This window comes from Centroberyx gerrardi, chromosome 23 (genome assembly GCF_048128805.1).
Source record: "Centroberyx gerrardi isolate f3 chromosome 23, fCenGer3.hap1.cur.20231027, whole genome shotgun sequence".
Lineage (NCBI taxonomy): Eukaryota > Metazoa > Chordata > Actinopteri > Beryciformes > Berycidae > Centroberyx > Centroberyx gerrardi.
Window position 1 is genome coordinate 410,572 of NC_136019.1, and position 24,260 is coordinate 434,831.

The 24,260-nt window shown below is 44.5% G+C and overlaps 4 protein-coding genes across 4 annotated transcripts in view; all 4 read left to right on the forward strand.

Moving 5' to 3' along the window:
• The window catches only part of LOC139929935 (kinesin-like protein KIF1C), a 9,599-nt gene extending 2,457 nt beyond the window's left edge, over positions 1-7,142 (forward strand). Inside the window, 3 exon segments of the mRNA XM_078281744.1 lie at positions 1-48; positions 193-427; positions 2,166-7,142. The exon segment at positions 1-48 is cut by the window's left edge and continues 42 nt beyond it. Of these exon segments, the coding sequence (XP_078137870.1) occupies positions 1-48; positions 193-427; positions 2,166-3,076 (1,194 nt within the window). The 3' untranslated portion in view covers positions 3,077-7,142.
• LOC139929940 (uncharacterized) overlaps positions 1-24,260 on the forward strand; it is a 152,785-nt gene that overhangs the window by 75,692 nt on the left and 52,833 nt on the right. The window lies entirely within an intron of this gene.
• Positions 8,494-12,800, forward strand: LOC144543532 (uncharacterized). Its single transcript, XM_078291657.1, has 6 exons — positions 8,494-8,668; positions 9,143-9,238; positions 9,785-9,976; positions 11,264-11,359; positions 11,775-11,954; positions 12,214-12,800. The coding sequence occupies exons 1-6, from the start codon at positions 8,510-8,512 to the stop codon at positions 12,382-12,384; spliced, it is 894 nt and encodes a 297-aa protein (XP_078147783.1). The 5' UTR covers positions 8,494-8,509; the 3' UTR covers positions 12,385-12,800.
• Positions 17,231-21,864, forward strand: LOC139929934 (uncharacterized). The gene is made up of 8 exons (XM_078281745.1): positions 17,231-17,489; positions 17,988-18,083; positions 18,293-18,484; positions 18,875-18,970; positions 19,484-19,663; positions 19,919-20,294; positions 20,781-20,925; positions 21,861-21,864. Exons 1-8 carry the CDS (start codon positions 17,331-17,333, stop codon positions 21,862-21,864), a joined length of 1,248 nt encoding a protein of 415 aa, XP_078137871.1. The 5' UTR covers positions 17,231-17,330.

The following is a 24,260-nucleotide window of genomic DNA, read 5'->3' on the forward strand; positions in this document are numbered from 1 at the left end:
GCTCTGAGAGACAGAATGGTCAAGATGGAGAGTATCATCCCAGTACAGGTACACACACACACACACACACACACACACACACACACACACACACACCATGTCCTGGTTGATCAGCTGAGTGTCATTCTGCTACTGAGCGAACATCGCCTTCACTTTTGCGTAAATCCATTCTGATTGGCCGGCTGTTTCCAGGACGACGACATGAACGACGAAGAGGGCGAGTCTCCCCAGCGGGACGGGGACGGGGAAGGGGACGGGGACGGGGACGGGGAAAATGCCGGCCCACCGGAGACCAGAGTGACCCGGCTGATGGAGGAGGACCCGGCGTTCAGGAGAGGACGCCTCCGCTGGCTGAAGCAGGAACAGCAGAGGATCCTGAACCTGCAGCAGCAGAACATCACCAAGAAGCTGAGAGGACAAAACCCAGGTGGACAGTCCAGATACCATCAACACATCAATACAACACATCAATACAACACATCAATACAACACATCAATACAACACATCAATACAACACATCAATACAACACATCAATACAATACATCAATACAGAATCCAGTGTTAGGGCCATTGTAGGTGACTTTTTTTACCACAGCAGGGGGGAATTTTCTGAGAAAAAAATCTGAAATTTGTGAGAAAAAACAGAATTTGTGCGATGAAAGTAAGAAATTTGTGAGAAAAATGCAGTATTTCTGAGATTTAAGTCAAAAATTTGCAAGAAAAAAACTCAGAATTTGTGAGAAAAAAACTCTGAAATTTGTGAGAAAAAAATGCAGTATTTCTGAGATTAAAGTCAGAAATTTGCCAAAAAAAACTCAGAAATTTGTGAGAAAAAACAGAATTTATGCGATGAAAGTAAGAAATTTGTGAGAAAAAATGCAGTATTTCTGTGATTTAAGTCAAAAATTTGCAAGAAAAAATCTCTGAAATTTGTGAGAAAAAAACACTGAATTTCTGAGATTTAAGTCTGAAATTTGCCCAAAAAAAACCCTCAGAATTTGTGAGAAAAAAACTCTGAAATTTGTGAGAATAAAACTCTAAAAGTTGTGAGAAAAAAATGCAGTATTTCTGAGATTTAAGTCAGAAATTTGCCAAAAAAAACTCAGAAATTTGTGAGAAAAAACAGAATTTATGCGATGAAAGTAAGAAATTTGTGAGAAAAAATCTCTGAAATTTGTGAGAAAAAAACACTGAATTTCTGAGATTTAAGTCTGAAATTTGCCCAAAAAAAACCCTCAGAATTTGTGAGAAAAAAACTCTGAAATTTGTGAGAATAAAACTCTAAAAGTTGTGAGAAAAAAGTCAGAATTTCTGAGATCAAAGTCAGAAATTTGTGAGAAAAAAATTTAATTTGTGAGAAAAAAAAATGAAATCGGCTAGAAAATGCTCTGAATTTCTGAGATTTAAGTCAGAAATTTGTGGAAAAAAAACTCGGAAATTTGCTAGAAAAAACTGTTTTTTTCTCGCAAATTTTTGACTACGTTTTTTCTTAGAAAATTACCCCCCTCTCCTCGGCTGTGGTAAAAAAAAAAATCACCTACAATGTCCCTAATACTCTTCTGTAGAAAATAGAACACAGTCAAGCGAGTGGGCAGTCAGGAAGTTGGTTGAATTATTAGTAGGCTGTAACATCAGCTGCGTTTAATTTAAAGTTCCCTGGTTTGGTTTTCTCTTTGCTCCCCCTAGCTGGAAGGCATGTTTCTTGGAACACAGGAGCGTAGATTATTGGAAAATAAAATAAAAAAATGCACTAGCCTGAAGGTCCCGCCTCTAACATGGCCATCAGCCAATCATACCTCAGGATTTTGGGCTTTCTAGACAGAGCTCACAGGTTGTTAAAGAGGAACTGAACCCCAAAACCATATCTGTGTAAAGGAAGCAGACATCTGAAGGTAGAAAACATGCTGCTGAAATGGCCCTCTGCTATTGGCTGATCTTCGGTGCTAGGTGATGATGTCACCACCTGTTGTACTCTATAGAAGGTGACATCATGTTAGTCATGTTCGCATTTTGACAATTGTGGCCTCATGGAATTTTGCAATTGAGGTAGTTTATTAAGTTTTTTTAATTTTTATTTTTTTTATTAACTGTAAAGATGAAAGTGTCTGAAAGAAAGCCGCCGCCCGTCTGACGTGTCCGTCCTGTAACTCCGCCCCCCTGCAGGTCCGAACACCCCGCTGGTTCCCGTCCACCTGCCCGGCACGGGACGCTTCATCCCTCCTCAGGACTGCAAACTCAAGTTCCCCTTTAAGAGTAACCCCGCCCACCGGTTGTCATGGGGACCGGCCAGCGCCGCCCTGCTGGGCCTGGGGCTGGGGGAGGGAGGGTTTGAGGGGGGCGAGCAGAGGGAGGAGGGGGGAGGGGTGGAGGGTAAAAGCTCTCCATCGCCTCCTCCTCCTCTTCCTCTCGCTTTCCCTCCTCAGGGCCAGTCTCCGCCCCTCCTGCCCCTCCCGTTCCAGGCTCCGCCCCCCCGCATGCGCACGCCCAGCCCGCACCGCGGCTGGCAGCAGCGTAACCAGGGCAACCAGGGCAACCAGGGCAACTACCACCACCAGGGCGGCAACCAACACCAGCAGCGGCGCTACCGGCGCAACTCCCTGGACAGCTCCACCCACGGCAACAATCACCACGGTAACGGCCAGCATCAAGGCAACGGCAACCACGGAGGCGGTCACCAGGGGCGACCGAGATACAGGAGGGGGGTGTCGCCCGGGCCGGGGGGGGATAGAGGAGGAGGAGGGGAGGGAGGGAGAGGAGGAAGAGGAGGAGGGGGAGGGGGAGGAGGAGGAGGAGGGGGGAGAGACAGAGACGGAGGCTTCCATTATAATCAGCACCATCAGTACCATCACCATCCCTACTACAACCCCCACAATGCACCATTCCAGCCAGGACCTCATCCGAACTACCACAGCCTGCCGCGCCCCGGGGGCCCGCCCCCCGGTGACATGCTGCTGGGGGCGGGGCCACCGCAGGGTGGGTGGGGCTTCACCACCCCGCCCAGGATGAGACGCCAGTTCAGCGCCCCGGACCTCAAAAACAACAACAACAACAATAACAAGGAAACCCCCGTCTGAACCTCACAGGCTGACCTTTGACCTCTGAACCCTGAACTCTGACCCTGGGCCTCTGTCACTCGGAGGGTTCTGATTGGCTGGAGACTGTGTCACAGAGAGGCTGCAGCGAGGACACAGGGCGGTTACAGATGCTGTAGTTGGAGATTAGGCTGTGTGTGTATGTGTGTTTGTGTGTGTGTGTGTGTGTGTGTGTGTGTGTGTGTGTGTGTGTTTCAGCACTTTTGCTTAACGCACAACCAATAATGAGTCGGCCCGTTCTGTGTCACACACAACGCCAAATAACTTCACACACATGCTGTATCTTCAATCCTGCTGTGTGTGTGTGTGTGTGTGTGTGTGTGTGTGTGTGTTTGTGTGTGTGTGTGTGCTGGCTTGCTCATAACTCTCACATGTTAGCACGGGTTAGTTTTTGTGTAACCATAGCGATGGGATTTGGGATATAGCTAACAGATTCTGTTTTGCTCTCCGTTTGTCAGTCTGTTAAACAGGATTTATATTGTATGACAATTTTGTTTAATTGATTACCGATTTTATTGATCACTGATGTTCTGGTTTTGATCACATGGTGATAACTAGGTGCCTTAAAACTAGTCTGCTTGCTAGCTAGCTAGCTCGCTACCATGTTAGCTCCTGAGCTAGCTACTGTTAGCTGAAGTTGAAGCTGTTTGTGATTATTATGGGCTGGTTTCACTTGAAGGTGAAGTACACGGGGTGTTTACTGGGTTGGATGGGGTTTTTACACCTAAACTGACTTCAGCTTCAGCTCACTACATTAGCTGGAGTTAGCCCAGCCGGCTACCTAGCCTGTTTTAGCCTGAAATAGTCTCTGTTAGCTTGGGCTAGCCAGTTAGCCCGAGTTAGCCCGAGCAGGGACCGGTTAGCTGATGAAGCCTGCCGTGCTAGCCTGAGTTAGCTTGTTTTATAAGGTTAGGTGCCACACAAGCCCGGGTTTAGCACAGGTGAAGGTATTAGCCTAGCCTAGCCTAGCCTAGCCTAGCCTAGCCTAGCCTAGCCTAGCCTAGCTGACTACTACAAGCCAAAGAAAGCTGTTCTGTCGCCTCCTGGTGTCTGAGAGACCAGAGAGCAGACAGACACTCATGTAAATAGACAGAGAGAGAGAGAGAGAGAGAGAGAGAGAGAGAGACAGGTCAAAGAGACTTGACACTGAAGCGTACAGCATCATCGAGCGGTTTGCTGGCTGATTATCTGACTGACTGACTGACTGACTTGACATCATTGGAAGACGTGGAAGTTCTACCTCTGTGTTGAGGAAGAGAAGCAGACTAGAAGAGAGGAAGAGGAGGTGGAAGAGAGACAAGAGAACATAGATATGGAGAAGAAGAGGAAGATGTGCTTTACCAGAGAGAGAGATCAGTGTATGGACTTGAAAACACACACACTTCACTTTATGGGGATATGAATTATAATCTTTTTGACTGTTTTGTGTGTATATTTGAAGTGTATTTTGAGTTTTGTCATGACAGTTGCTGACGTTTTTATGAAGATGACTCTATTTTAATAGGCTATGACATGAAATGCTTCCCGCCGCTCGTCATGTGACCAGGGTGAGTTTACTGAAAAGAAGATATGCTGTTTGTTTTACTTTTGAATCGTGGGGAAATGTAGGAAGTGAGGATGTGCGGTGTATCATGGGAGATGTAGGAATACCGACCACGAGGATGGAAAAAGACGCAATTTTTGGGAGTCATTGGAAATGTAGGAATGTGGAAGTGTGATGAATCATGGGAGATGTAGGAATATGCAAGCAAGGATCTATGGGAGACGCAGTGAGAGTGGGAGATCAGAGAGGGAGAGAACATGGAGGAGGGAGAGAGAAAAGATACAAGGGTGAGATACCGAAAAGAAATCTGAGACACAATAAGCTTTGTTTTTTCAAGTAGTAACGGACACTACGATGTATTCTATGAAACTGAGAGATGAAAGAAAAGAAAGGAAGGAAGGAAGGAAGACAGGAAGGGAGGAGGACGGAGAGATTTAGGACCCGTCCCGTCAGGATCCGACACTACAAGACTGACCGGCCCAGAGCCTCACGTCCGCGCCGACTGTGACGATTAAGGCCGGATCGGGAACTAGCTTAAGCATCCGGGGATCGACGCTGCCTTCCGGAGAAGTCGGAAAGTCGAAGATTCTGGCCGGAAAAATTAAAAGTAATGAAATGAGTCGGAACGTCGGGTCAGAGGTTTCTGACGTCACGTCAACATGGCGGCAAACACCGTAAACGCTACACAGCATTGCTATTTATAATGCTCAAAATACACATAGGTGTTCATCTCGGCATCACCTGACCTTAAATCTGTCAAAACAGCTGTGTGGTGAATGGTTAAACATCGACATTTGAAATGTAACGCTGCGCATTCAGTTGCTAACGTTCTCTGCTAGCTCGCTAGCTAGCTAATGTTGACAGAAACGGTTGATATAACGTTAGCGATTACATGGAGAACGGTTTTTATGTTCGCTGAACCTTTGGAGAGCAGGAGGTTGTAATTACGACCAACCGGCCAGGAATTTCCGACTTCGAATGGAACGCACCGTTAGTTTTTACTTAGTTGCTAAGCGATGTTAGCCAAACCTCTGTTTACTGCCTGGAGTTATACGTGTTGCCTGGCAACATGGGATTATTAGGTATTCTATCAGGAAGTGTTGGGAGCAAGTGGCACAACTCTTAGATAGAGGGTTCTGGACGGCCCAAACCCTGCCCGGACGGAGCAAGGGATTGTGGGAAATGACGAGTGGAGTCTCTTTGGGCTCCGTGACGTTAGACCTTTTCATAAAGGCAAAACCAACCAATGGGAGCGCTCCCTCCAGCCGCACGCCCAGTCAGGGAGGGAGTCGCCCGGACGACGATAACGATAACGACAAAACACAGGAAGTGATTCTGATTGGCCAGCAGAGAAGCGTGAAGTTGGCGGGAAATAAATGTCCCTGCTCTGCTCTCTCTGGAATCGACCAATCACGGGACAATCTTGAGAATTCGCTGCCGCTGCCGGGCTTTATGGGAAATGATGTTTCCTGTTTGTGTCTGGTTTTTAATTTCCCTGATTTTTATTTTTATTTTTTACTTCCAGCTTGTGCCTTTGATTGGCTGTTTTTTTTTTTTTTTTTTTTTTTTAGTGTATTCATCTGCTTCCTGTTTGAGTATTCTAACCCCGCCTACATGTCCTATCTTTGCTTTGTGATGTCGTTACGTCATCATTATTATTATTATTATAACAGTTATAAGTATCATTAATACTCTGCTCTGCTGTTTGCCCCCCCGCCTCCCTCTGTATTGATGCTGCTAAAGGGAGCTCCGTTTGCCCTCATGCTAACTGCTTGTGTGTGTTCATGTGTGTGTGAGTACATGAAAGTGAGACTGTGTGTGTGTGTGTGTGTGTGTGTCATTACAGATGTTTCTGGGTTAATTAAGAAGTATATCTAAACTTAAGTTCACTTTTATTTTTTCCTGGGTTTTAATCATCTGTTTAGTTTTGTTGTTTTGGAGGTTTGAAGAGGGAAGGGGAGGGGGAGGGGGGGGTGTCACTGCCACGGCAACCAGATTCGGCAGGATTCCAGGACTTCTAGAACTCTCCTCTGGTTGGCTCTCTCTCGCTACAGACTGGCCCCGCCCACCCCCCACCCCCCCCCCCCAACCTCTGCTCCAATCAGAATCTAAGAATCTAGGCAGAGGATTCCGAGGTTGAGTCGTCGATGTTTTTGTGGAAAAACTCAACCGGACACGGCGGTTACCATAGCGACTAGGAACCACAATAACTTGGAATCCGCATTTTGGAACACAGCGGTTACCATAGCAACATGAAGTTAGCACTCTGGAGGACAGTGATAAACCAGCGCCCACTGCTGGTCACGGGATGACCCCGCCTCTTGGCCACGCCCCCTGCTTCTGTTTTACTTTTCTTTGTTTTAATGTCTGTGTGTCCATGGCTGCGTTGGGTTGTTCTATCTGTTGTTGTTGTTGTTGTTGTTGTTGTTGTTGTTGTTGTTGTATCAGGACCCAATCTCAGGCTCTACCTGGAGACAACATGATGGCAATAAACCTGTCAAAAAGAACAAACCCACGACTCGGCTTATCTTTTACTGTGTGTGTGTGTGCGTGTGCGTGTGCGTGTGCGTGTATGTGTGTGACAGAGAGAGAGTTCTTCAGGCTGCGTTCCCTCCATCATGTTCTGATTGGTTCTGGTTTATTTTCCTCCTTTAGTTGGTTTTGTCCAGGTGAGAACAATGACCTTTGAACTCTGGTCTGAACGGCACTGAGAGTCTCTGAGGTGCGGTTCGTTAATCCGACCGACTACAAGAAACCACCCCGAAACGCACGGGATTGTGGGTAGAAGGAGACGGACGCAGGTTCCTCATGCTCTGAAAGCCGAGCAGAACAAAAGGAAGTCTGGACTGATGATCAAATTCAGCTTCTTCTTCATGTGTTCTGAACTGGTATGAACACAGTAGTAGTAGTAGTATTAATAGTAGTAGTATTAGCAGTAGTAGTAGTATTACTAGTAGTAGTAGCAGCAGTAGTAGTATTAGTAGTAGTAGCAGCAGTAGTAGTATTAGTAGTAGTAGTAGTAGTAGCAGTAGTAGTATTAGCAGTAGTAGTATTAGCAGTAGTAGTATTAATAGTAGTAGTAGCAGCAGTAGTAGTATTACTAGTAGTAGTAGCAGCAGTAGTAGTATTAATAGTAGTAGTAGTAGTAGTAATAGTAGTAGTATTAGCAGTAGCAGTATTAGCAGTAGTAGTATTAGTAGTAGTAGTAGTATTAGCAGTAGTAGTATTAGCAGTAGTAGTATTAATAGTAGTAGTATTAATAGTAGTAGTATTAGCAGTAGCAGTAGTAGTAGTAGTAGTAGTATTAGCAGGAGTAGTATTAGCAGTAGTAGTATTAGCAGTAGTAGTATTAGTAGTAGTAGTATTAGCAGTAGTAGTATTAGTAGTAGTAGTATTAGCAGTAGTAGTATTAGTAGTAGTAGTATTAGCAGTAGTAGTATTAGTAGTAGTAGTATTAGTAGTATTAGTAGTATTAGTAGTAGTTGCAGTTCCTGGAAACTTGAACATAATCTATTTTCTTTCTTCCTGCTTTACAGGACAGAACAGTCAAATATAAAAGGAGATAAAATTTTAAACATTTAAACGAAAGCTGGTGACAGAGAATCGCTGGTCACTGTGTGTGTGTGTGTGTGTGTGATATCAACAGACAGACAGACATCCTCAGTATATCACACATCCTGCCTCAACAACTGTCAATCAAACTATAGAACACACACACACACACACACACAGTAGACACTCCCTGGTGTCCTGTCTCTCTCCTCATATTTCTCTTATTCTTGAACAGGCAGGCAGTGAGACAGAGAGTGAGAGAGAGAGAGACATACACAGACACAGAGAGAGAGACAGACAGCAACAGAGGGATTTACAGCATGCAGCCCTTCCTCCTCCTCTTCCTCCTGTCTCAGGTTACCGTGGCGACATCGGTGGCCGGTTGCCACAGCGACAGGGACAAGGACCACCGTCCTCGGAAGAACTGCACGGCGGCCGGGTTCAGTGACGTACCGGCGGGACTTGAACCCACGACCAAGGTAACACACACACACACACACACACCAGCAATTTATCAGTTTACATGTAGATAACATGTAACATGTAGATTACATGTACTGGACAAAGTAACGTTTTCGCTTTGTTAGCTAATTTTTCATGTCATAATACACACCGATTTAACAATAAATGCCAAAAAAAAGTACAAAATCATCATTAAAGCTGCAGTAGGCGACTTTGTACTTTGGCCCCAAGTGGCAGCAAGAGGAAACTGTTTGAATGTTGAGGACTTCATTACCCAGAAACCCTGTGGTTTGTCCTGTGTGGACAAACAGAGAATCTACAGCGTCTCAGTTTAGTTCCTGGTTTGGACTGAGAAGACGCTGCAGGTTTACAGCAAATCCGGTCTAGATGTCTGTCTCTCTTTGTGCCTGTCTCTCTCTCTCTCTGTCTGTCTCTCTTTGTGTCTGTCTCTCTCTCTCTCTGTCTCTCTTTGCTTCGGTCTCTCTCTCTAGGTACTGCTGTTTCCCCACAACCTGTTCTCCAGTCTGTCCTGGTCATCCTACCAGATCTTCACAGAGATCTATGAGATCGACCTCACCGGCAACAAGGTGCCTGTCTGTCTGTCTGTCTGTCTGTCTGTCTGTCTGTCTGTCTGTCTGTCTGTCTGTCTCTCAGTGTAATGGTGTTGTACTGCAGAAGAATCAGAATGTATTTATTAGAATGACAAAAACATATTACACTTGTTTACTGCGCTAATAAAATATAAATGAATATAAAATGAATTAATAAAATGCACACAAGGAAAAGCAAGTTGATACATGTGTAATATTTACTGATCTACTGTAACAAAATGAAAACATTAGTTTCCCATTCCCATTCTATATGACATAATGACACAACACATATGATTCCTCATGTCTCTCTCTCTCTCTCTCTCTCTCTCTCTCTGCATTCAGATAGTAAAATAAACAGATGAATATTACAAATTGGAAGACAAATAAAATAAGATAAAATACTGCCAAAGCAAGAACAGTATTAAAATTATAAGTAGTATTATTATATAATATATCATTATATTAATAATAATAATAATAATAATAATAATAATAATAATAATAATACATGATACAATGGTACCCCCCCCCCCCCTCCAGGTTCCAGAGCTGACCCCCAGCGGCGCTCCGGTCCTGCCCAGCCTCGGTGTTCTCCGGCTGGGGTCGAACCGCCTGACGTCGCTCCCTGACGGATCCTTCTCCGCCTGTCCCGCTCTGACCGAGCTCCACCTGAGCAACAACGCCATCGCCGCTCTGAGCGACCAAACCTTCTCCGGACTCAGCAAGCTGGAGGTGAGGACGCACGCTAGGAGGTGAGGACGCATGCTAGGAGGTGAGGACGCATGCTAGGAAGGTGAGGACGCACGCTAGGAAGGTGAGGATGCATGCTAGGAGGTGAGGACGCAGGCTAGGAGGTGAGGACGCACGCTAGGAGGTGAGGACGCATGCTAGGAAGGTGAGGACGCACGCTAGGAAGGTGAGGACGCATGCTAGGAAGGTGAGGACGCACGCTAGGAAGGTGAGGATGCATGCTAGGAGGTGAGGACGCATGCTAGGAAGGTGAGGACGCATGCTAGGAAGCTGAGGACGCATGCTAGGAGGTGAGGACGCACGCTAGGAGGTGAGGACGCAGGCTAGGAGGTGAGGACGCATGTTAGGAGGTGAGGACGCATGCTAGGAAGGTGAGGATGCATGCTAGGAAGGTGAGGACGCACGCTAGGAAGGTGAGGATGCATGCTAGGAGGTGAGGACGCATGCTAGGAGGTGAGGACGCATGCTAGGAGGTGAGGACGCACGCTAGGAGGTGAGGACGCATGCTAGGAAGGTGAGGACGCATGCTAGGAGGTGAGGACGCATGCTAGGAAGGTGGCATGTCAAGAGTTTAGGATGCGTACTAGGAAAACCTGATGAATGAACACACCTCCTCCAGTCTCAGCAAGCTAGAGGTCAGGACGCACACTAGGAGGTGAGGACGCACGCTAGGAGGTGAGGACGCATGCTAGGAGGTGAGGACGCAGGCTAGGAGGTGAGGACGCACGCTAGGAGGTGAGGACGCACGCTAGGAGGTGAGGACGCAGGCTAGGAAGATGAGGACGCACGCTAGGAAGGTGAGGACGCATGCTAGGAGGTGAGGACGCACGCTAGGAGGTGAGGTCGCATGCTAGGAGGTGAGGTCGCATGCTAGGAAGGTGAGGACGCATGCTAGGAGGTGAGGACGCATGCTAGGAAGGTGAGGACGCATGCTAGGAGGTGAGGACGCATGCTAGGAAGGTGGCATGTCAGGAGTTTAGGATGCGTACTAGGAAAACCTGATGAATGAACACACCTCCTCCAGACTCAGCAAGCTAGAGGTTAGGATGCATGCTAGGAGGTGAGGATGCATGCTAGGAAGGTGGCATGTTAGGAGGCAAGGACACATAAAAGCTAGGTAGCATGTTAGGAGGTTAGGATGCATCCTACAAAGGTAGCATGTTAGGAGGTGAGGATGCAAACTAGGAAACACTCTTCCGGATTCTTTTTCTACTAAGGAACCCCAAACTGCTGATTTGCTCCCTTCTGATTGGTTTTCCTGCGTTCTAGATCCTGGACCTGTCGTCCAATCATATCAGAGTGCTGCCTCGACTCATGCTCCACCCCCTTCCTGCCATAGAGACCCTCTATATCGAGCACAACAAGGTAGGAGGACACACACACACACACACACACACACACACACACACTTGACGACTCTTTGGATTTTAGTTTAGTTTCACTTAGTTTAGTTTAAATAAGTTTAATTTAGTCAGGTTTAGTTTAGCTTAGTTTAGCGCAGCGTAGCATCGCTTAGTTCAGTTTAGTTTCAGAACAAAGGAAATAAACAAAGGAACCAAATCAGATGACAAACACCCAACTGAAGTGTTTCCCTGAATCTAAATGACAGAAACAACATGGTGGAAAACAATGGAACAAAAAAAAAGCACTTTCTTTTTATCTCTTCTCTGCTTTTCCTCTCTTTTATTTCTCTTCTCCTCTTTCCTTCTCTCCATCTTTTCCTTTCTCCTCTTCTTTTCCTGCTTTTCATTTCTTGACCCCCCCCCCCCACTAATCCCAGATAACGGTGATGCCAGACGATTGGTTCAGCCAGAAGGAGGAGGTTCCCTACCTCTTGCTCTCGGCCAATCCCTGGGCCTGCTCCTGTTCCCTTGGTTACCTGCACAGTTACCTCGACAATTACGAATACAACATTTACATTCGAGACGGCCCGATCTACCAGGTGGACGCAGAGAGTGTGGTGAGTCCAGCAAACGATCCAATAATCAATTAATTATCAAAAAAACATTCATCAATATGTAACAAATAAACAAGCAGTTCTACCCTTTCAATGTTTAGAAATGTAGCTATAGCGCCCCCATCAGGACAGTCAGTGTGATGTTTTCAAACACCAGATCACAGCACCTAAAAGTACCTGCAACAATTTAACAACCAACAAGCGATTCCATCCTCGTGATTGGTCGATCGATTGATTTTGTATCGGCTGCCATCCGTTCCAGGTGTGTGACTCTCCCGGTTCGCTGAAGGGAAAACCCGTGGTGGAGTTAAAGGAGTCGGATCTGTGTTCGTCTGCAACAGAAGCTGGACCGGCCGGAGACGCTCTGATGTTTACCGACGCTCCTCCAACTAAGAAGTCATTGAAGAAGTCCATCTGTGCTGCCTTCTGTTAGAGCACATCTAACTTAGCTGATTTATAGTAAGATCCAAATTTGTTTTTCATACACACTGACCTCTAGTGGTGAGGTTCAGTAGTGGTGATGCAGGGTTTTGTCTGTAAGTACACCTGTATGTTATATTCTACCGTGTATCTACTGTTTTAAAGGAAGAGGAGTAAGTTATCTCTTACAAGTAGTTTATATTGTTACCATGTGGTTTAAGCTAATGCTATCACTTGCCTTGCTAGTTTGAGAGCTGTTTGGTAATTTGCATTGGTATTGTATTGTATCGGTAAAGTGGTGCAGCCAAGGGTTGAGACACAATTGGTAGAATTGTTGTCTATTTAAATATACATGGACTGTACAATATTTAGTCTAATTTCCTTTTCCATCTTATATGTTTTGCAGTTTCACAGTGTTGAATCACTCTAGTAAATGTCTTCAAGAAAAGTTACGCCTTGTGATTATTGGAGGACCCGTTAGGACGCTGTTAGCTAGCGGTCTACACTCTTAGAAATCAGGGTTCCAAAAGAGTTCTTTAGGGAAGGGGTAAGGATCTACCTAGAACCATTTCCCTCTAAAGAACCATTTTCATTTTAAGAACTCTTTTTGGAAGAAATAGTTCTTCTGGGATCCCTCAGAGCGTTCAGCACTCTGCTCTCCACGAGCCATGGAGGGCCGAGAGTCTGCAGGTTTTCACTCCAGCTGATTTCACTGATTAGTTCTTCCTCCCAAGTTGAAGTTGTGCTAATCAGTGAAATTGCCTGGTGTCAGTATTTTAAATGCCCCATATGCATTAAGTTAAGTTGGTTAACCATTAGCAGATTTTGAACTCTAACCCTTAATGGGACACCCTTGATGGGAATGCTGTGCTCTTGCCAACTGAGCCACACTGACCAACGCAGTGTGTGTGTGCAGTGTTTTGGACATTTTAACATAAACCAACCAAAGGTTCCCTAAATTGAAAATCACTCACTTTATTTACTCACTATATTTGTCTTAGACGCATTAAATGCTTCCTTTTAAAGTAACAAAGATATATTTATTAAAATTTCATTCAGGATTAAACTCCAGATAGCTACAAGAGAATCCTTGTTAGTGTTCATCGTGCCCGAGGGATCAGGAACACTGCAGCTCACAACACACAGCTTATAATGGTTTGGAAGACATGTGCTTTAACCACTTCACTATCAGCCTGTCTAACTCAAGCATGTAAGAGCAATATTTTGGTCAACACACATCCTCTTCCACCAAGGAGGTGTGACATGTAACCAATCAGGGGCAGATTTGGATCAGCTGTGTTTGTGCACCATGTGGCCAGAAACTATCTTCAAAAGGAAGGAAGTCAAAGAAACAAGGTGAGCTCCATCTAACGTCCCAATTCAAGCTTGAGTCTAGCAAAAGTGTTGAAAGAGAACTATTCATTTATATAAACTATAATTTGCTTCTTGTGTTTTTGTTGTTGTTGACAACTTCAGCTGGTGTGCTGTGGAGACTTTAATGAGCAGCCACTAACCATCTTTTTCTCTCCCTTTTCTGCCCTGCAGGAGACATGAAGTCCCCAGATGAGGAGAGCGTGTGTGGACAGTTCTCCTGCTGCTTTAGCTGCTCCTGAACTTATTCACAATATAATGAGGAGAGACAGAAGTTTCCAAAAGATCTGCAGAGCCACTCTGATCCGGTTGGCTCATCTTCTTCAGAGAATGTCTCCACCTTCTTTGTCATTGCTCAGAGTTCATAATAAACAGATGTCTCAATAAAAGTGATTTTGACTGGATAATTGGTAATTGCTGTGTACATTATTTAAAAACTATAAAACATGAAAGGGATCTTGACAGAACCCAATATAAAGGTTCAAAGAGGTGTAAATGCAAAGTTTTACTTCACCCGTTGTGGGTCTAAATTAAGAAGCAAAGGTTCAGAGTCTTCCGTGGATTCTTTATTCATACATGCATGGTTCAGTTCAATGTACCAGGTAAGCAACAAAGAAGTGACCAAGACAGGAATTTATGATCCACTTATATAGGTTAAAGTAAACAAAACTATAAATCTTGGCCCATAGCCAAACCTACTTGGCTCAAAACCAACCCACCAGTTCGGACTTTTAACTGCGTGTCCACCTATAGAATCACTTAAAACCACACATAACCATATATAGTGATCATGCATGCATTCAAGCACTGATTACATCATTATAGTAACTAGGACAAAAGACACTCCACTTTCCAGGACAAAGGAAAGCAAGAACAGAGTGTACTATTCATATAAAAAAGAACAGTATACATTTTATTTCTTACAGAGGAACCTGTAAAAAATAAAAGGATTGAGGTAGAAGCCCCTGGACGGGTTCCAAGTGGAACCCTAGTAGAATGAACAGGGGTTCTGTGCAGAACCACCTGGATAGATTCTAGGTATAACCCCAGGGCTCTGTAATGAACCCTGAGGGATGGTTCTTGTTAAAACCTCCGGGTTCTTTACTGAACCCTCAGAGGGTTCCAGATGTAACTACCTACTGTGAGTTCTAGGCAGAACCATTTAGTAAGGGTTCTAGATTAATTCCTCTGAGAGGGTTCTAAGTCTAACCTTCAAAAAGGGTTCCACCTAGAGCCAAAAATGGTTCTCCTATGAGGACAAGTCAAAGAACCCTATATAGTACAGTATAATATCTAAACTTAAGTTCACTTTTATTTTTTCCTGGGTTTTAATCATCTGTTTAGTTTGGGGGGGGGTGTCACTGCCACGGCAACCAGATTCCGCCGGAGGACTTCTAGAACTCTCTTCTGGTTGGCTCTCTCTCTCTCACTACAGACTGGCTCCGCCCACCCCCCTGACCTCTGCTCCAATCAGAACCTCAGAATCTAGGCAGAGGATTCCGAGGTTGAGTCTTCGAAGTTTTGTGGAAAAACTCAACCGGACACGGCGGTTACCATAGCGACTAGGAACCATAATAAGTTGGAATCCGCATTTTGGAACACAGCGGTTACCATAGCAACATGAAGTTAGCACTCTGGAGGACAATGATTTGTTTTTACCAATGACTTACCACTGTTCTTAAAAATGGCTAATGTGAATATGTATGCTGATGATTCTGCCGTCTATATGTCAGACAGTGAACTGCAGATAATGTCAGAGTGGGTGAAGAATAATAAATTAGTATTAAATGTGTCGAAAACAAAGAGTATTACATTTGGAACAAGTCACTCCCTGAAACATATACCACAATTAAAACTGTTTTTAGGGGACGTTGAGATTGAACAGTTGAAGCTCCTTGGTGTGACCTTGGACAGTAGACTCTCATGGTCCGGGCACGCTGACAAGGTGACAGCAAAGATGGGAAGAGGCCTGGCTATTATTAAAAGATGTAAATCATTCTTAACAACAAATTCTATTCTGTCAGTCATTCAGGCACTGGTGCTATCATCGCTTGACGACCGCTCTGTTGTTTGGTCTAGTGCAGCTGAGAGAGATGTGGATGAACTACAACTACTCCAAAACAAAGCAGCACGTGTTAAACAGGAATGTTGACACCATGCATAACAAGTTATCCTGGCTTAAGGTAGAGGACAGACTGAGTGCAGCCCTTCTCAGATTTCTGAAGAATACCTCAGTAACAAACTATATCAGCATTTGACATATAGTCATAAAGTACATACATACACAACAAGACATGCAACAGCCAAATTGTTTATGCTCCCAAAGGCTAAAACTAATAGCATGAAACACACAGTTGTATATAGAGCAATGAAAAGTTTGAATTCTCTTCCACTTGAAATCACTAAGGAATGTAATAAAAAAGGTTTTAAATTGAAACTTAAACATTACTTACTGTCAAGCTACTGAGCTGTAGGTATAGTACAATGAAATATTGAAGTGAACTATTATTATAATTGTTTATTAGTACTAGTAGTAGTATTATTCAGCTGTTTCTTCATGTGTTCTGAACTGGTATGAACACAGTAGTAGTAGTAGTATTACTAGTAGTAGTAGCAGCAGTAGTAGTATTAATAGTAGTAGTAGCAGCAGTAGTAGTATTAATAGTAGTAGTAGGAGCAGTAGTAGTATTAATAGTAGTAGTAGTAGCAGTAGCAGTATTAGTAGTAGCAGTATTAGTAGTAGTAGTATTAATAGCAGTAGTAGTAGCAGTAGCAGTATTAGTAGTAGCAGTATTAGTAGTAGTAGTATTAGTAGTAGTAGTATTAGCAGTAGTAGTATTAATAGTAGTAGTATTAATAGTAGTAGTATTAGCAGTAGTAGTATTAGTAGTAGTAGTAGTAGTATTAATAGTAGTAGTAGCAGTAGTAGTAATATTAATAGTAGTAGTATTAATAGTAGTAGTATTAGCAGTAGTAGTATTAGTAGTAGTAGTATTCATAGTAGTAGTAGCAGTAGTAGTAATATTAATAGTAGTAGTATTAGCAGTAGCAGTATTAGTAGTAGTAGTATTAATAGTAGTAGTATTAGCAGCAGTAGTATTAGCAGTAGCAGTATTAGTAGTAGTAGTATTAGTAGTAGTAGTATTAGCAGTAGTAGTATTAGTAGTAGTTGCAGTTCCTGGAAACTTGAACATAATCTATTTTCTTCCTGCTTTACAGGACAGAACAGTCAAATATAAAAGGAGATAAAATTTTAAACATTTAAACGAAAACTGGTGACAGAGAATCGCTGGTCACTGTGTGTGTGTGTGTGTGTGTGTGTGATATCAACAGACAGACAGACATCCTCAGTATATCACACATCCTGCCTCAACAACTGTCAATCAAACTATAGAACACACACACACACACACACACACACACAGTAGACACTTCCTGGTGTCCTGTCTCTCTCCTCATATTTCTCTTATTCTTGAACAGTCAGACAGAGAGAGAGAGAGAGAGAGAGAGAGAGAAGAGACAGACAGACAAAGAGACAGAAACAGAGTGAGAGAGAGAGAGACAGACAGCAACAGAGGGATTTACAGCATGCAGCCCTTCCTCCTCCTCTTCCTCCTGTCTCAGGTCACCGTGGCGACAGCGGTGGCCGGTTGCCACAGCGACAGGGACAAGGACCACCGTCCTCGGAAGAACTGCACGGCGGCCGGGTTCAGCGACGTACCGGCGGGACTCGAACCCACGACCAAGGTAACACACACACACACACACACACACACACACACACACACACACACACACACCAGCAATTTATCAGTTTACATGTAGATAACATGTAACATGTAGATTACATGTACTGGACAAAGTAACGTTTTCGCTTTGTTAGCTAATTTTTCATGTCATAATACACACCGATTTAACAATAAATGCCAAAAAAAATTACAAAATCATCATTAAAGCTGCAGTAGGCGACTTTGCACTTTGGCCCCAAGTGGCAGCAAGAGGAAACTGTTTGAATGTTGAGGACTTCATTACCCAGAAACCCTGTGGTTTGTCCTGTGTGGACAAACAGAGAATCTACAGCGTCTCCGTTTAGTTCCTGGTTTGGACTGAGAAGACGCTGCAGGTTTACAGCAAATCCGGTCTAGATGTCTGTCTCTCTTTGTGCCTGTCTGTCTCTCTCTCTGTCTGTCTCTCTTTGTGTCTGTCTCTCTTTCTGTCTGTCTCTCTGTCTGTCTCTCTCTCCAGGTACTGCTGTTTCCCCACAACCTGTTCTCCAGTCTGTCCTGGTCATCCTACCAGAACTTCACAGAGATCTATGAGATCGACCTCACCGGCAACAAGGTGCCTGTCTGTCTGCCTGTCTGTCTGCCTGTCTGTCTGCCTGTCTGTCTCTCAGTGTAATGGTGTTGTATTGCAGAAGAATCAGAATGGACAAATAAAATACTGCCAAAGCAAGAACAGTATTAAAATAAGTAGTATTATTATATAATATATAATAATAATAATAATAACACATGATACAATGGTACCCCCCCCCCCCCCCCCTCCAGGTTCCAGAGCTGACCCCCAGCGGCGCTCCGGTCCTGCCCAGCCTCGGTGTTCTCCGGCTGGGGTCGAACCGCCTGACGTCGCTCCCTGACGGATCCTTCTCCGCCTGTCCCGCTCTGACCGAGCTCCACCTGAGCAACAACGCCATCGCCGCTCTGAGCGACCAAACCTTCTCCGGACTCAGCAAGCTGGAGGTGAGGACGCACGCTAGGAGGTGAGGACGCATGCTAGGAGGTGAGGACGCATGCTAGGAGGTGAGGATGCATGCTAGGAAGGTGGCATGTCAGGAGTTTAGGATGCGTACTAGGAAAACCTGATGAATGAACACACCTCCTCCAGACTCAGCAAGCTAGAGGTCAGGACGCACGCTAGGAGGTGAGGATGCATGCTAGGAAGGTGGCATGTTAGGAGGCAAGGACACATAAAAGCTAGGTAGCATGTTAGGAGGTTAGGATGCATCCTACAAAGGTAGCATGTTAGGAGGTGAGGATGCAAACTAGGAAACACTCTTCCGGATTCTTTTTCTACTAAGGAACCCCAAACTGCTGATTTGCTCCCTTCTGATTGGTTTTCCTGCGTTCTAGATCCTGGACCTGTCGTCCAATCATATCAGAGTGCTTCCTCGACTCATGCTCCACCCCCTTCCTGCCATAGAGCTCCTCTATATCGAGTACAACAAGGTAGGAGGACACACACACACACACACACACACACACACTGCATGTTAGCCATATCTAGCACAGGGCTGAAAACCTGCCACATGCTCTTGAATACACAGCTGACAACCAGTTGGATTCTGGGAACACACACTCACACACTTGACGACTCTTTGGATTTTAGTTTAGTTTCACTTAGTTTAGTTTAAATAAGTTTAATTTAGTCAGGTTTAGTTTAGCTTAGTTTAGCGCAGCGTAGCATCGCTTAGTTCAGTTTAGTTTCAGAACAAAGGAAATAAACAAAGGAACCAAATCAGATGACAAACACCCAACTGAAGTGTTTCCCTGAATCTAAATGACAGAAACAACATGGTGGAAAATGGAACAAAAAAAACACTTTCTTTTTATCTCTTCTCTGCTTTTCCTCTTCCTCCTCTTTTATTTCTCTTCTCCATCTTTTCCTTTCTCCTCTTCTTTTCCTGCTTTTCATTTCTTGACACCCCCCCCCCCCCCCCCCCCCCCCACCACTAATCCCAGATAACGGTGATGCCAGACAATTGGTTCAGCCAGAAGGAGGAGGTTCCCTACCTCTTCCTCTCGGCCAATCCCTGGGCCTGCTCCTGTTCCCTTGGTTACCTGCACAGTTACCTCGACAACTATGAACACAACGTTTACGTTCGAGACGGCCCGATCTACCAGCCGGACGCAGAGAGTGTGGTGAGTCCAGCAAACGATCCAATAATCAATCATCAAAAAAACATTCATCAATATGTAACAAATAAACAAGCAGTTCTACCCTTTCAATGTTTAGAAATGTAGCTATAGCGCCCCCATCAGGACAGTCAGTGTGATGTTTTCAAACACCAGATCACAGCACCTAAAAGTACCTGCAACAATTTAACAACCAACAAGCGATTCCATCCTCGTGATTGGTCGATCGATTGATTTTGTATCGGCTGCCATCCGTTCCAGGTGTGTGACTCTCCCGGTTCGCTGAAGGGAAAACCCGTGGTGGAGTTAAAGGAGTCGGATCTGTGTTCGTCTGCAACAGAAGCTGGACCGGCCGGAGACGCTCTGATGTTTACCGACGCTCCTCCAACTACTTCTACTCCAAGTACTACTACTGCTCCAACTACCACTACTACTCCAACTACTCCTACTCCAACTACTTCTACTACTCCAACTACTCCTTCTCCAATTACTACTATTCCAACTACTTCTACTCCAAGTACTACTACTCCAACTACTCCTTCTCCAATTACTACTATTCCAACTACTCCTTCTCCAACTACTTCTACTCCAACTACTCCTTCTCCAATTACTACTATTCCAACTACTTCTACTCCAAGTACTACTACTCCAACTACTCCTTCTCCAACTACTTCTACTCCAACTACTACTATTCCAACTACTTCTACTCCAAGCACTACTACTGCTCCAACTACAATGGCTCCTCCAGACCCGGCACCACAGTCATACTCTGAACCCCCCACTGTGGTCACATGGTCCTGGTACCACAGCTTCACCAGGCTCGTCGAGTGGTCGCATTACTCCGGGTCAGAGGTCAAAGGCGAGGGGTCGTGGTTGGGGTCGAGCGCTTGGGCTACGACCGATCCCGCTACTCCTACTGCTACACCCACAGCTGAAACTACTACTACTACTACTACTACTACTACTACTACTGCACAAAGTACTTCTACCATAAGAGCTACAGTGAAACCTGCTGGGACGACCAATGCCGTTCCGATAAGCGCAAGAACAACAATGACGACGAAACCCCAGGTAGCCACGACAACCGGCGCTGCGGTAACCCCGGCGCCCGTCCCTTCACCAGCGACCTACGAGCCCGGCGGCGGTCGGCGACGCGGTAAATCCACCGGGGCGGGGCTGTTCTGCTTCTGGCTGTTTGCCGGGTGCGTGCTGCTGTGCGTGGCGTCGGGAGCGTCCGCGCTGGCGACGCTGGCGAGGCTCATCATCTGGTACAGGAGAGTGTACAGACCGCTGTGTGTGGCGCTGAGGGGGAGGAGGAGGAGGGGAGGAGGAAGAGGAAGAGGGGAGGGAGTGAGGCTGGTGAGCCTGAAGAAAGAGCAGGAGGTGGGGGGAGGAGGAGGAGGAGGGGTGATGGCGCTCTATCGCTCCGTTCTGTTCATCTCTACAGAGGGAGGAGAGACGGAGGGGAGGAGAGGAGGAGAGAGAGGAGAGGAAAGAAGGGAGGAAGGAGGGGAAGGAGAGAGACGTCTTATCCTGCTGAAGCCAGCAGGAATGGGAGCAAGAGCAGTGACAGACAAAAACAGGAAGGAAGGTGAGGAGAGAGGGAGGAGGGAGGGAGGAGGGGAGGAAGGAGGAGGTGAGGGGGAAGGAGGGAGGGATGAGAACGGAGTCTACAGGAAGACGCTGTACCGTCTGTTCAGCCGACAGGAAGAGATAGAGGGATGGAGGGATGTGATGGAGGAGTGTCGGGTCTCAGCAGAGGAGAGGGGGGGGAGGGGAGGGGAGGGAGGGGCAGATGGAGGCGGAGGGGCGAGAGGAGGAGGAAGAGGAGGAGGAGGAAGAGGAGGAGTTTCCAGGAAGCGCTACAGTGTGATTCTGAGGGAGGAGAGAGAGGAGGCGGAGGGAGGGAGGGAGGAGCTGGACTGGGTGGTGGGGGGGTGGGAGGTGGCAGGAGGGGGAGGGAGGAGGAGGGGGGAGGAGGAGGCGGAGCAGAGGAGCAGCTGGGGGGAGTGGCTGGCTCACTATTTACCCAGCATGCCCTGGGGAGTGGCCGCGCCTCCTGAGGCCGGTACAGAGTGATGTCATCAGCGTACGGGGAGAAAAGGTAGTTATATATTTTGTGTATCATGTCATGTCATTACCTGGAAAAACTCAATAAAGAGATGCTTTAAAAAAAAGAATTCCATGACTGTCTGTATTGTAGGTAGAGATATCAGTGAAGCTACGATCAAAACAGTCGTTCTTCTACATTTGTAATTGTGTTAACTTCTTGTAAATATAATAATGGTGAGGTTTAAAAATAAAAAAAAATAAAAAAGGTAACACTTTACAATAAGGGTCACTAAGTTAAGGGTTAGTTAATGCTTAACAGTTAACTAATGTGTCTGGTAATCATTTACTAATGGTGTTCATGTTAACTAAGGTATTAATTTATACATTGTCATCTTTATAAACTATTAAATAATGTATAAATTAATACCTTAGTTAACATGAACACCATTAGTAAATTACACATTAGTTAACTGTTAATTAAGGGTTAGTTAATGCTTATTAAGCATTAATTAACCCTTATTAAGCATTAACTAACCCTTATTAAGCATTAACTAACCCTTAACTTAGTGACCCTTATTGTAAAGTGTTACCAAATAATATATAATATAATAAATAAAAACTGACACAAACAACACAATCTCTAAACAACATGGGATATCAGCTGTGCGCCGGACGTTTCTAATAGAGAGACACTTCCAGCTGAAATGTTTTACTGACTTTTGTTTTACTGAAGTTGCGTCAAATTTTTTTGAAAACGTTTGAATGGTTTTTCTGTGTGAAATCGTCCGTTCACTTCTGTCAGACTCACACGTCGAGGGGAAACACCACAGCAGATTGCTCACATCTGGTTATAAAAGATTCTATTAAAATTTGATGATGAATAAAGAAACTCAGTCCTCTGCTCATGGAAACGCAACTAAAAAACACAACTGGATAAGAATGTAATACAACCAAGCTGATGAAGGACTCTGGTGTACCCGTGTCTGTGTGTGTGTGTGTACAATGTATTTTTCACTGTTGCTATTTATTACAAAGGGCGATGAAGCAACAATTTTATTAATTTATTGACAGAACCTGTTAACAGTTTCATGATTTCAAGATTTTCATACAAATGATTAGAAAAAACATCTTCCAAAAATAATGCACAACAGATAAAAAACATGTATGAAGATGTACAAAGTAGAAAATACAAACATATTCTTAACTTAAACACAACAACATGTATTGAAAAGTATTTCTGAATGGAATAAAGAGTATAGGCAGCAATGATAAATCGAAAAAATGATTGCACTGTCGTCCTAAATTGCCGAATTCCCGATTTTCCACACCCATAAATATAAATATAAAATGATTGGGATTTAATGATTATAGCTATTATAAATCAGTGAGCTTAAATGCTGCCTAACAAAATTATTCATGAATGGTATACTATGTACTTGTAGTCTTAACTATTGTAGCCTATGCATTTTTAATTAATAATAATAATAATAATAATAATGATAATAATAATAATAATAATAATAAACTTGATTTATATACTGTAGCACTTTTCAAAACCAAGTTACAAAGTGCTTTAACAGCATAGAAAATAGAAATAGAATTTAAAAAATCAAAGGAAAAATAGAAAACAACATCTAATAGAAGGAATACAACGAACAAAAAACAATAAAAATAGAATAAAATAGACACTAAGAGGAGGCCTTTACATAAAAATAGGTTTTAAGAAGCGACTTAAGAGATGATCAGGCTCATGAGGGACTAAAAGATGTGAAGTGCAGCAAATAGAAGGCTAGGACAAAAAAAGTTTCTATGGTTCAGAAAAACGAATTTACTGCATAAGTGCCCAACTTAAAGGTGCAAGTGAAACATAGTGCAAGTGTACATATAGTTCTTTTTTTCACTTGCACCTTGTTTATCAAGAAACCTACAGGCAACCAGTGAGAGGCAGGAACAGCTGTGATGTCTCGTCTCTTAGAATCGGTTAAAAGCCTCGCAGCTGCATGTTGTACCAGCTGGAGGCGGCTTTCTTACCGAGTAGAGAGAGAAGAGAGAGGTGCAGTCGTCTAACCGTGAGGAAATAAAAACATGGATCGCCTTTTCAAGGTCTGTTTATATCAGTTCTGACAAAAGCAAATTCAAACAGTTGTCTTTCTTGATCGTCTTTCATTGGGTTGATGGTGTTCAGTCTCCTTTTCTTTTCTATCCCCTTGGTGTTGGGCGTGAATTAGTACAAACTGATGAATCCCACTCGTTGCTTATATAATGTTTGTATGCATGGTTTACACACATATTTGCACAGATGCAATGTTAATAAATGGACAGAGAGAAGCTTGTTCCTCCTGCAGACAGTTGGAGGCGCTCTGCAGCAGTTCAGATGCACCGGTGTCTCGTCAGCTGATGCGACCAGGTGAAGTTTTTCTTGCACCGGTCGCACCAGTACGGTTTCTCTCCGGTGTGAACGCGCTGGTGTCTCTTGCATGTGTTTGACAGTCTGAAACTCTTCCCACACTGGTCGCAACTGTACGGTTTCTCTCCGGTGTGCATCCGCTGG

Excerpts from the sequence above, each read along its gene's own strand:
- LOC144543532 (XM_078291657.1), top strand. The coding sequence starts at position 8,510 with ATGCAGCCCTTCCTCCTCCTCTTCCTCCTGTCTCAGGTTACCGTGGCG. Across the intron at positions 9,239-9,784 it reads TCGACCTCACCGGCAACAAG|GTTCCAGAGCTGACCCCCAG; the intron begins GTGCCTGTCTGT and ends CCCCCCCTCCAG. Across the intron at positions 9,977-11,263 it reads CCGGACTCAGCAAGCTGGAG|ATCCTGGACCTGTCGTCCAA; the intron begins GTGAGGACGCAC and ends CCTGCGTTCTAG.
- LOC139929934 (XM_078281745.1), top strand. The coding sequence starts at position 17,331 with ATGCAGCCCTTCCTCCTCCTCTTCCTCCTGTCTCAGGTCACCGTGGCG. Across the intron at positions 18,971-19,483 it reads TCTATATCGAGTACAACAAG|ATAACGGTGATGCCAGACAA; the intron begins GTAGGAGGACAC and ends CACTAATCCCAG. Across the intron at positions 19,664-19,918 it reads AGCCGGACGCAGAGAGTGTG|GTGTGTGACTCTCCCGGTTC; the intron begins GTGAGTCCAGCA and ends CATCCGTTCCAG.